This window comes from Stegostoma tigrinum, chromosome 11, assembly GCF_030684315.1.
Source record: "Stegostoma tigrinum isolate sSteTig4 chromosome 11, sSteTig4.hap1, whole genome shotgun sequence".
In the NCBI taxonomy this organism is placed as follows: Eukaryota; Metazoa; Chordata; class Chondrichthyes; order Orectolobiformes; family Stegostomatidae; genus Stegostoma; species Stegostoma tigrinum.
The window spans coordinates 53,217,413-53,230,163 of NC_081364.1; the positions used below are offsets into that span (position 1 = coordinate 53,217,413).

General features: G+C 39.2%; 1 protein-coding gene across 1 annotated transcript in view; it reads left to right on the forward strand.

The window, feature by feature from the left end:
• dennd6aa (DENN/MADD domain containing 6Aa) overlaps positions 1-12,751 on the forward strand; it is a 94,411-nt gene that overhangs the window by 64,943 nt on the left and 16,717 nt on the right. Inside the window, exons 10-14 of the mRNA XM_059649955.1 lie at positions 1,772-1,894; positions 3,077-3,172; positions 3,282-3,376; positions 4,371-4,436; positions 8,195-8,259. Coding sequence (XP_059505938.1) covers positions 1,772-1,894; positions 3,077-3,172; positions 3,282-3,376; positions 4,371-4,436; positions 8,195-8,259 — 445 coding nt within the window. The remainder of the gene's footprint in view (positions 1-1,771; positions 1,895-3,076; positions 3,173-3,281; positions 3,377-4,370; positions 4,437-8,194; positions 8,260-12,751) is intronic.

The window sequence follows — 12,751 nt, forward strand, 5'->3', positions numbered from 1 at the left end:
AACCGGTTCTTCCTCTCACCCATCCCTTCCTCGCACCCCCAGCTACCTACTAACCTCATCCCACCTCCTTGACCTGTCCGTCTTCCCTGGACTGACCTATCCCCTCCCTACCTCCCCACCTACACCCTCTCCACCTATCTTCTTTACTCTCCATCTTCGGTCCGCCTCCCCCTCTCTCCCTATTTATTCCGGTTCCCTCCCCCCATCCCCCTCTCTGATGAAGGGTCTAGGCCCGAAACGTCAGCTTTTGTGCTCCTGAGATGCTGCTTGGCCTGCTGTGTTCATCCAGCCTCACATTTTAATATCTTCGTTGGATAAATACTTGATTGATATTCCCTAATCCTCAGAAAAAGAACATTTTTTGCCAAAAATGTAGCCCAAGATGGTAAATTTGCGAATGTGCATTACAATGTAAAATAATTAGAATCCACAATGCAGTATCCAGGATATTTTCAAATTTTGATATTTTGTATTGTTCTGTGGTCATCTCTTTCATTAAAAATCCATTGAATCGTTGTGTTTTTTTTTAAAACTTCCTGCTCCTTAATATTCTCCATTTTCCTGTTGGGAGGATCAAGGTCATCTGGATACTCTAGTTAATACTAATGTGTTTCATAATGCTGCAGTTGGGACTGCTGATTTTGTTGTCGTCAATGTGCTTTTAATGTTCCCTTAATAGTGCATTACATAAGTTTTTGATGGTATAAAATGTGACAAATTGTTTCAAATTACTCTTGTTGAATTCTTGTCAGTTTCAGTTCTTGTTTCCTTACGCAGATATAAAACCCATATATATTTTATATATAATTAATGGAAGTGATCCTACTTCAGAGTCTGCTTAATGATGAAAGATTATCAGAAATTAGACATTAAATTTCTTTTATATTGTTTGCAAAAGAGGGTAAGCGAACTGCTTTATTCTGATACTGGGGGAGGAAAAGTTTCTGGTAATGTTATTCTTGTTTTGTAACTTGTCAGAGTGCAAAGTTTTTTTTTAAATGAGCTATTTGCAGTTTACCTCCTTTCACAATCTCTGGATGTCTGAAAATGCTTTATAGCCAATACAATAATTTTAAAGCACCATCGTTATTAGAAATATGGTTAAATTTATTTTCACATGTACTCACATGTGAAAAGTTTAGGAAGTCACCAGTTATGTTGCCAGGTACAGGATCTTGGGAATAAATTAGAAAAATAAACAAGTTAAAAAGTTCAGAATTACAGTCCTTTGTGCCATCTTAGGTACGAGGTACAAATGCTACTGCAATTCAGGAAACAACCAAATCTTTAATGTATCAATATCCCATAACTGGAAAATAAACCAAAGTGAATTGGTGATTGAGTAAAGACTGAAGAATAGGATTGATAATTGCTTGTACTTCTTTTTTATTTTAAAATAACCCTGCAGCTTCTCTGATGTTATAGTGATTAAATGCAGCTTGTGGTATAGCTCTGAACCTTATGAATAAAGAATGGTCCAATCTCTGGGTTACATTTGAGTTAATTGTATTTTATTGAGACAACGCTGTGACTTTATCTTTTTGTCTCTTTTTAAACTTAGGCCCCTTTTGTTAATTTTGTTTTCTTGTGGTAGAAGTAGGAAAATGTAAAACACTCTTTGACTTGTTCAGCAAAAATGTCAAGTAACAACTGCGGTGTTTCTCTAAAACCTGCTCAGGGCTCTCACAATAGTATCAGATGTTTTTCCCTGATCAAATTCATAAATCTTACAACTAGGGTAGCTCACACAATCTCATAATTCTATTTGCAGGTGCTTTTGCCCAATTTTCTTTCACATTCAGATGCTTTGGGAACTTGTTTTACTCGGAGAACCTCTTGTTGTTATGGCACCATCACCTGCTGAGTCGTCAGAAACCGTTCTGGCCTTGGTTTGGTAAAGGAAGAATTTAATTGATTAAAACGTTACAAATATATATCAGCCCTTTTGTGTAATGTATTGAAAAGTCACAACAGTACACTTAACATATTATGTATGCCTTTCACTATAATGCAAGTTTTGTACTGTTCCTGACAATGACGGTTGTGTGGTGTTTCATAAAGTTGAGTTAGGAGAACTGAGGTATTGAGAAGTAGGGTCCAGGGGTATCAGATGGGTTGGAGTTTTAGGTCCGTGACGTATCGGCGGTTCAGTTTCATAGTTACCCTAGATATAGTCATTTTTAATCCTCTATCTTTTCCTGAAAAAATATGTAGCTTAAGTGATTCAAACTTCCAAAATTTCCACCTCTAATGGACTTGTTTGAATGGTTCCAGACATTGGGTAATTGTCTCAAAGAAATTTCAGTTTCCAGGCCAGCTCCTACAGAGTCAGATGCGTCAGTGTTTCCACATTTTCCTGACACATGGCCCTATTGACCCTGCAAAAACAAATATATGACCCTAGAAATTTCTCGTCCAGGACTAGATTTTTGATTTGTTTGTGATTCTTCTTTAGAACTAAATTCTGTTTTTATTTCAGATTTCCAGCATCCATAATATTTAGCTTGTATTTTGGCATAGTTGATTAGCTTTTCTGTTCCATATAAAAATTAATTTTAAAAACATCCATGGGCAGAAGGTTGCAGTATAGGTACAAATATATTTATATTGCAGTGCTCAACTCTTCAGAAGACCCTAATTACAAAATACAGAATTGTATTTGGTGTTTCTCCATTGACACAAGCCTGCTCGTCAAAATTAATTATGTTTGGGAGAGGGCAATTGAAAACTAACAGTAGTGTACAAAAATAACACACAATAAAAATGTTAGTTTCTCAGACTACATTTGGATTCTGTTAAGAGGAACGTTTATTTAATGCTTCTAAAAACTATAATTACTGGTTTCAATTTAGTTTGTTTTATTTTGAAAAGTGCTGTATAAATGTTACATTCTTAATTGCCACAAGTTTTATTTGTAGTTATTAAGCTGATGTTGTGTAATTTATTGAATTTTCCTTAGCAGAACAGTTCCTTTCTTGAAATATAACTGCAGCTATGCCCAATAATTAAGATTTCATGCCAAATTACCAGGTAAAAATGTGCTTCTCAGTAGTTCATTTTGTGGCTTTTTTCACAGTTGTGTTTCACCGTTGAAATACTGCAGTGATTTCAGACCATACTTTACAATCCATGACAGTGAATTCAAAGAATACACCACCAGAACGCAGGCCCCGTGAGTGCAACTTACTGTAAATTTCACTTTTTTCCTAATTTTAATGCTTATGACTTGTATAACTACAAACTTTTGTTATATTAAGGAAATTCTGTTTTGTTTCATGTAGACCATCTGTCATTCTTGGAGTGACCAATCCTTTCTTTGCCAAAACATTACAACACTGGCCTCACATCATCCGAATAGGGGACATGAAGCCAGCGGGTAAGTTTATACTTTGACAGTATCTTTTAAGAATTCATATGTCCACATTTTTAGGAAATGTTTTCATTAATGTTGGCCTAAATCCAATTTAATAGTTTTTTGCTGTCTGGATTTTTAGTTCTTCTCCATTATCATCCATTTAATTTTGCTGAAGATAATGCCTCACCTCATTTTCCTCCTGTTTCCACAATTGGGCAACCTGTGTAACGTTCTGCACAAACTGAAATGGTGGGGCCTAGTTAATTAGTTACTGTGCATCTACCAATGTCACCCTGTTGGCCAGTGATGATTACGGCATCTGTTTGATATTTCAGAAATGTGGGAGATTCCCAGACACAGACTTATATCATTCCATAATACAGACTTTTAGAGAACTTTATTCTGTACGTTTGGTTTTAAAACACTGTTTTTGAAGGACTTCTTTGTTTAAGAAAACCTTTTACAGAAGTAACCAATACCCACCTGCATCTCAAACAAAACCAAAGTGCCAGAAAATATCAATAGATCTAGGAGCATCAGCTGAGAGAGAGAAATTAAGTTCATGTTCTGAGGATTCTGTTGGTTCACTACAGTTAGGCTGAAATTGTCTTGGGCGCTATGGACTTAGGAGCCTGAAATTCACGTTTCCAATATACAGCGTTGTTTATGGATTTTGGATGGAAATAGTGGTGAGCTCAGCTGTAGTATCCCATGTACTTGGAAAAATCACCATTTTTCACTGGCTTATTTTGAGTGTGAAGAACAGCCACTTCAGAAAATTACAGAGCGCTGTAGGATAATACTTTGATTCAATATTGGTGATATCAGGGCAAAAAAAGTAAAAAACAATGAGATCCCACCCATTGAGAGGGGATGTGGGGAAGTGTTTATAGTTTTGTAATTTTTTTTTGCTAAGAGAAGTGCCCATTTTGTTTAGGAAATTTTATCAGTTTGACTCAACTGTCGTTGAATTATTTAATACAACAGAATGATCCTTTATTTTCTTCTGTTATAGGTGATATTCCAAAACAGGTCAAGGTGAAGAAATTGAAAAATCTGAAGACTTTGGACTCAAAACCTGGTTAAAAAATATATACATATTTAACTGATTTTTATTAAGGGATAAATTGCCATCTTGTTAAGTTTAAATAATAGGAGAAACAATAGCTCCACCTTGAACTGGGGACAAAATAACTCCTTTTATTGAAGGACGAGGGGGAAGGGAGAGGGCCAAAGTGCCAGAGGGCCCTGTCAACTACAGTGCTGGGAATCCTTGGTTGAGGAAGAGGGTGGACATTTCAGAGGTCCCCTTGTTGATGTATGTCACCGAATGTGGATCTCAGTATGCAATGAGAACAGCCATCTGTGGAATGATGTCTCACCTACACCTGATCCATCGGACTCCTCCCTTCCCTCCCTCATCTCTGTTTCCCTTTCTTGGGACAGGCTGGCCACCAATTTCCATTACAAATCACCCAGCTCCCACAGTTACCTTGTATCTGTATCCTCACCCTGCTTCCTGTAAAGTTTTTCTATTCCATTCTGCCAGCTCTTCCGACCCTGTCTCATCTGTTCTCGTGATGCCAGCTTCAAACAGGGGTCCTCCAAAATGTCCACTTTCTTCTTCAACTGAGGATTTCCCAGCACCATAGTTGACAGTGTACACAGCCGACCCATTTCCTGCACTTCAGCCCTCACTCCCTCTTTTTCCTCCCACATCGGTGATAGGGTCTGCCTTGTTCTCGCCTACCATCGCCAGAATCCACATCCAGAGCTGCCATTTCTGCCACCACCAGACAAATATTCCTTTCTCTCCTACCCTGTCGGTCTTCTGCAGAAACCATTTCCTCTGGAACACTCCAGTTCACTCCTCCTATACTCCCAAAACCCCTTTCCTCCCTCTGGTATCCGAGGGCCCAAACACACCTTTCAGGTGAAGCAGTGCTTTTCCTGCATTTCACTGAATCTAGTCTCCTACATCTGCTACGCACAATATGGTATCCTCTACATGTGAAAATGAAGTGTAGATTGGGTGTCTGCTTCACAGAACACCTATGTTTCATTACAGAAAAAGACCAAGCTTCCAGTTGCCTGCCACTTCAACACACCATTCTGTTGCTTGGCCAACATCTCCCTGTTTCAGGCTTGCTGCTCAGCTCCAATGAACTTCAGTGCAAGCTAGAAGAACAGCACCTCATTTTCCACTTGAGTACCCTACAGCTTTCTGGGCTCAATGTCGAGTTCAACAATTTTTAGGGCCTGAGGTGCCTTCTCTCATGTCCTTACTCCAGTCAGCCCACATGTTATCACATGGTCTGCTATTACAGACAACCCATTGTCAATCACTAATTGTCCCCTTAAATAGCTATTCATTCTCCTAGCCTGATTGTTATCCATTTCTTTGTCCAACTGCTGTTCTCTCTCTTTGGACTCTATCTCTGCCTATCAATAATCCTTACCCTTCCTCCCACTCTACCTTGAGTATAAAAACTAACTTTTTCGTAGCTACCATCAGTTATGTGGAAGGGTCACTGTACCTGAAACGTTAACTCTGATATCTCTCCACAGATACGGCCAGATCTGCTGAGCATTTCAGCTATTTGTTTTTTTTTTCTCTGATTTCCAGCATCCACAGTTCTTTTGGTTTTCCATTTTTATTGATGTTTAGTTATCACTATCCTGCTAATTATCTTTATTGCAAACTGGTACTATTTTAAGCTTCTAAATTTCATCTTGGTTTCAGAGAAATAGTGAGTTAGTCACTATCAGATAAGGATAAGTAAGCCTGGGGAGGTAGTGTAAGAAGTAAAATAAAAGCTGGAATAGTTTTAATAAATAATATTACGTTAAATATTTAGTGTATAGAGGAAAATGGGAAAATTGAAGTCTGGTGTAGAAGTTAAGTATTTGAAAACATTTCACAAATTTTAAATTCTATTTCAATAATGTTGAGTTGATATTTTAGATAAGAAGTAGCTTCATTCCTGTGAAGAGTAAAGGAAACAAGTGAATTGAGACTGCTGCACTATTCAATGTAATCTGGTCTGATCTTGGATTTAACCTCACTTTCCCACATGCCTTGATTTCCAGGAAAGCATAAATCTGATTTTTAGTGGGACATACTGGCTGTGCATCCCAACAAATTAAAGAAGGAAGTTGCACAAATTATAATGCAGGCTATATTATAAATGCCGAATTTTTAAAGGATATAGGCAGAGGATGGCAAGGTTGTTTTCTTTTTCTCACAGCTTTGGCACTGAATGTGGAATTTTTGGAAATGGATGTGTCCAGTTACCATAGAAGATATGAGAGCTTGGCTCCTCCTGTGATAATAGTGGCATCTCTAATGCTTTCTTGCTGCTTGACCTCAGCTATGATCAAATGATGAGAGCTCCCTTGCATACTTGCCATTGGTCTGCATGTGGAGCTGGCCAGCCATTCCTAATTGAACAGAATAGCTGCAAGGTGGCCTGCTAATTGACCATCTTGCTTCAAAATCAGTAAGTAGGTTTGCTCCACCACTGAACAGAATTGAGACTCGGAAACTTGGGTTACTGATGGTTCCAGCAAATTACAGCCCAAAGTGTGAGGTGAGGACGATGGATCACCAAATGTTCAAACAATTTGGACAGAATAACAATGAAAGATTTGCACTCTCCATTATATTCACATCTGATTTTTGGTGGATCTACTGCAGATATTGGCATGAAATCATCAGTTCAACCTTTCCATTGTGTACATGACCCTTGATTAGCTAGTTGATTGCCTTTTCTGCTGAAGTCCTACTCCATTGCTTGAATACAAAAAAAATCTAAGTCTGGCATGTAAATGTAGTAAAGGAGTACTGCAATGTTGGAGTTGGAAAAGACAGTGGGGTACAGTGGCTCAGTTATTAGTGTAGCTGCGTCACAGTACCAGGGACCTGGGTTCAATTCTAGCCTTGGGCGACTGTCTGTGGAGTTTGCACGTCTGCATGCTTGGGTTTTCTCTGGGTGTTCTGGTTTCCTCCCACAATCCAAAGATGTGCAAGTTAGCTGGATTGGCCATGCTAAATTGACCATAGTGTCCAGGGATGTGCGAACTAGGTGGATTAGCCATGGGGAAAATGCAGGGTTATAGGGAGAGGGTAGGGGCTTGGATCTGGGGATGCTCTGCAGCGGGTTAGTGTTACTCGATGGGCTGAATACCCTACTTCTATGCTGTAGGGATTGTATGAAAAAACATCAAGGCTGTATCTGGCAGTCTGGATAGATGCTGCAGATCAAATGGCACCATTTCGAAGTGATTGCCTAGTCATTATTGTGTTGCTGTCTGTGGGAATATAGCATTTGCAAATTAGCTGACATTTTCTATGTTACAATAATAACCACCCTTCTATATGATTCACTGGTTGTAAAGCACTTTAAAAAACTGGTCATTTAAAAAAATCTTTCTGAATTTAAGTTTCTTATTTGTAAGAGTGTTTCACATGAATTTTTTTTTTTCAGGAATTACAAGCAGGATCCACAGCACAATGTACTATTTCACATTTTTGATCTAAAACTTACTGGTCTCTGACCCAGAATGTGTCCCAGATTTTGGGTGAATGAGTTTTAGATTTTGTTATTTTCATTTAACATCAGAGCTATTTGATGTAGAACTAATTGCATGACCTTTTGGAAAAGAAGCTCCAAATATGAAAACCTGACAAGAATTTTGGATGAGTCTTTTATCACAAAAATACCAGGTTTTTCCTTTCCCCAAAAGCCTTGTGGGGACAATGTTAGCACTTCTACAGTATAGTAATTTGAACTGGTGTCTCTGATTTCAATATTGACTACAACAATTATGTTTCTGTAGGTGTGTACACTTCCTATAAAACGTTCCTGAGCCGAGATGAAGAGATAATAAAACAAGTGCAGAAGGTAGGCCTTGAGAAATCAATCGTATTACTTTTCTTTATTTAACTTAAATTTTTATCAGAACATTGGATATAATTGCTAAGCCTTCAACAATATGACTTAAATCTTGATGAAATTTGGAAAGTTGAATTAAATTCACAAGAAGTCACACGCATCTCATGGAAAACTTGACACAGAAAATGCCTGGTTTTGATCTTTGTTAAAACTTATGGTCAACCAAGTCTACATATATACATACAAATGGAAAAATAAAAGCATTCTGAAGTGTGACTTTAGTCATTCACAAGAGACTGTGAAACAACAACTCGGTGCCAATTTGTAAGTACAATGAAGGCAGCACAGCAGTACTCTGGGGTACTCCTGATGCATTTATCTAGACTAACCACTTGAATGTAAAATTACAGTGTTGCTGTATGCCTTCTACCAGCATCGCTTCTTTCAAAGCAAGGTGAATCTGCATTCTGAAGTCTCTGTTCAACAACACTCCCAGAACCTTACCGTTAAGTGTATAAGTCCTTCCCTGATTTGCCTTTCCAAAGGTGGGGAGAGAACCAGTGCAAAGCCCAGATGCAGCACAGATTACTGTGCAGCTATGTACTTTTGGAGAGAAACCTATATTTCATGATGGGGTGATGGTCCCTTTTAAGAGTTAGATTTCTTTCACGATGATATGTTTTCTAATAAAGCACCTTTAGAGTCACAGAAAGGTACAGCACAGAACAGACCTTTTGGTCCAACTCGTCTGCATTGACCAGATATCCTAAATAAATCTAATGCCATTTGCTAGCATTTGGCCCAAATCCCTCTAAATCCTTCCTTTTCAAGGATCCATCCAGATGCCTTTTAAATGTTGTCATTGTACCAGCCTTCTCCACTTCCTCTAGCAGTTCGTTCCATATATGCACTACCCTCTGCATGAAGACATTAAAAATCTTTCCCTTCTCATGTTAAACTTATGTCCTCCAGTTTTGGACTCCTCCAACCTGGGGAAAAGACTAGTCTATTTACCTTAACCATGTCCCTCATGATTTTATAAACCTCTACAAGGTCACCCCTCTGCTTCCAACATTCCAGGAAAAACTACCCCAACCTGTTCAGCCTCTCCTTTATAGCTCAAAACTTCCAACTCTGGCCACATTCTTGTAAATCTTTTCTGAACCCTTCCAATTTTCACAACCTCCTTCCTCTTGCAGGGAGACCAGAATTGCACGCAGTATTCCAAAAGTGGCCTAACCAATGTTCTGTACAGTCGCACATGACCTCCCAATTCCTATAATCAATGCACTGACCAATAAAGGAAAGCATATCAAATGCTGCCTTCACTATCCCTTCTACCAGCAACTCTCCTTTCAAAGAAAGGTGAATCTGCATTCTAAAGCCTCTGTTCAACAACACTCCCCAGAACCTTACCATTAAGCGTATAAGTCCTTCCCTGATTTGCCTTTCCAAAATATCCATTTATCTAAGTTAAATTCTAGCTGCCACTCCTCAATCCATTGGCCATCTGATCGAGATCCCATTGTATTCTGAGGTAACCTTCTTTGCTGTCGACGAGACCTCTAATTTTGGTGTCATCTGCAAACTTACTAATCAGACCTCCCTATGTTCACATCCAAATTGTACGCTTTCAGAAACTGATTGTGGCCAAGTTGTTGCGGAGATAAACTACAGCAAAAGGGTCAACTGTAGGTTAATAGTAGAGATTTACAGTACGGAGTTGGAAGAACGCAGCAGGTCAGGGCGCATGGGAGGAGCAGGAAAGTCGACATTTTGGGTTTACATCCTTCACCAGGGCCCTAACGAAGGATATAAACCCAAAACGTCGACTTTTCTGCTCCTTTGCTGCCTGACCTGCTGCGTTCCTCCAGCTCCACACTGTATTGACTCTGACTCCACCTTCTACAGCTCTTGCTATCTCCACTAGTAGAGATTTGTTGATCTGTGGGTATGACTTCGGTCTCTGATTTTCGATCTTTATTTTCGAGCAAGATACGAGGAGAAGTTAAGTAGGTTGGGCCTGAACTCACTGGAATTTAGAAAAGTGAGAGGTAATCTTATTGAAACATGCAGAAGTTTTGGGGAGATTGACTGACAAGGGTAGGTGCAATAAGTTGTTTTTCCCTGTGGGCAAGTTTAGGACGAGGGGGCATTAAACTCGGAATAAGGGGTCTCCCATTTAAGGCAGATGAAGAATTTGTTCTGTCATGAAATATTGCCCTTGGGTTCGAGACTCTCCTATGAGGGGATACATCCTCTCAGCATTTATTCTAAGAAGCCCCTTGAGAATCCTATATGTTTCATTGAGACATACAAAGAGTACACACAAAGGATAATGGAGGTTTGGAAATCTCTTGCTCATAAGATGGTCAACGTTAGTTCAGTTGTTAAATTGAACTTTGAGGTAGACAGATATTTATTAAGCAAGGGTATCAAGGGATACGGGCCCACTGCAAACATATGGAGTTACACCACAGAACAACCACAATCTTAGTGGGATAGTGGGGAGCAAGCTCTAGGGGCTGAATGACATACTCCTGTTCCTATAAGACTATCTCTCATTCTTTTGAATTCCAATAAGTAGAGGCCCAATCTGTTTAGTCTTTGATCACAAGAAAATACCTTCATACGGGAATCATCCTAGTGAACTTTCACTGAACTGTCTCCAATGAAATATTACCTTGCCTTAAATAAGGGCTAATGGTAAGACTCTTAGCAGTGTAGATGAGCAGAGAGATCTTGGTGTCCATGTGCACAGATCCTTGAAAGTTGCCACCCAGGTTGACAGGGCTGTTAAGAAGGCATACAGTGTTTTAGCTTTTATTAATAGACGGATTGAGTTCCGGAACCAAGAGGTTATGGTGAAGCTGTACAAAACTCTGGTGTGGCCGCACTTGGAGTATTGTGTACAGTTCTGGTCACCACATTATAAGAAGGATGTGGAAGCTTTGGAAAGGGTGCAGAGGAGATTTACTAGGATGTTGCCTGGTATGGAGGGAAGGCCTTACAAGGAAAGGCTGAGGGACTTGAGGCTGTTTTCCTTAGAGAAGAAGGTTGAGAGGTGACTTAATTGCAACATACAAAATAATCAGAGGGTTAGATAGGGTGGATAGGGAGAGCCGTTTTCCTAGGATGGTGACGGCGAGCACGAGGGGGCATAGCTTTAAATTGAGGGGTGAAAGATATAGGACAGGTGTCAGAGGTAGTTTCTTTTCTCGGAGAGTAGTAAGGGAATGGAACGCTTTGCCTGCAACGGTAGTAGGTTCGCCACCTTTAGGTACATTTAAGTCGTCATTGGACAAGCATATGGACGTACATGGAATAGTGTAGGTTAGATGGGCTTGAGATCGGTATGACGGGTCGGCACAACATCAAGGGCCGACGGGCCTGTACTGTGCTGTAATGTTCTATGTTCTATGTTAAAACTGCTGTCAGTACTCCAGGTATAGTCTCTCCAGTACCTTGTACAATTGAAGTAAGACTTGCTTAACAGGGAGTTCCCAAGTTGCAAACAGGTTCCCTTCTAGAGTTTGTTCACAAGTTTTTTTTTTGTTTTCAATTCAAAGTACAATGCAGGACAACGTAAAACAGCTATTCAAAGTACAGGAAAAGTTTGTATGTTAAGTTTTAAAACTACACCCTGTATTTGATCACATTTATAAGTCCAATGGTTCATAAGTCCCTCTTTGATAAATCAATGATCATTATATTCTTGTGTTCCAATTCCCTTAAAGTGGGCTATTTTATTAGCCTTCCTGATTACCTGTGTTCTAAATTTGTTTCCTTCATTCATTCACAAGATTTGAGCATGAATGTCCCCAAGTCCCTTTGTGTCACAGCTGCTTGCACTTTTTCTTATGTAAATAACACTTCTTCCTTTGAAAATGAATAACCTTCACATGTTCTTATGTAATACTCCATTTGATAATTTTTTGCCTGATTACTTAACCAATCGATATCATTCTGCAAACTCTTTGCAACCCTCTTGCAACTTGCCATTCCACTTACTTTTGTGTCATGAAAATTTGACTACAATGCATTCACTTCCTTCCTCCAAGCCATTAATATATATTGTAAACATTAGTCTTCCCAGCACCCGGTCGAACCCCACTGGTTACAGATTGTCAGTCTGAAAAAGAACTCCTGACCCCCAGAGTCACTGTTTCCTGCCCATTAACCAATTCTCTCTCAATGCCAACATACTACATCAAACACCATGGGCTGTTGACCTTTTTATGAGGTACCTTGTTGAATGCATTCTGGAAATCCAAATAGAAAACATCTACTGTTTCCCTTCTATCCACACCTGGTTGAGATGTCCTCAAAAGAAAAATTCTAATAAATTAGTCAGGCTTGAGTTCCTTTCCAAAAAGCCATGCTGAAATACAATTTTGTTAATATCACTAAAACAATTGTCATTTGGTCTCACTTAAATGTTGGCATAGTCAGTGTTTTGTTTCGGACAATACATCCAACTTAAAGCTGCTATTTGTCATGA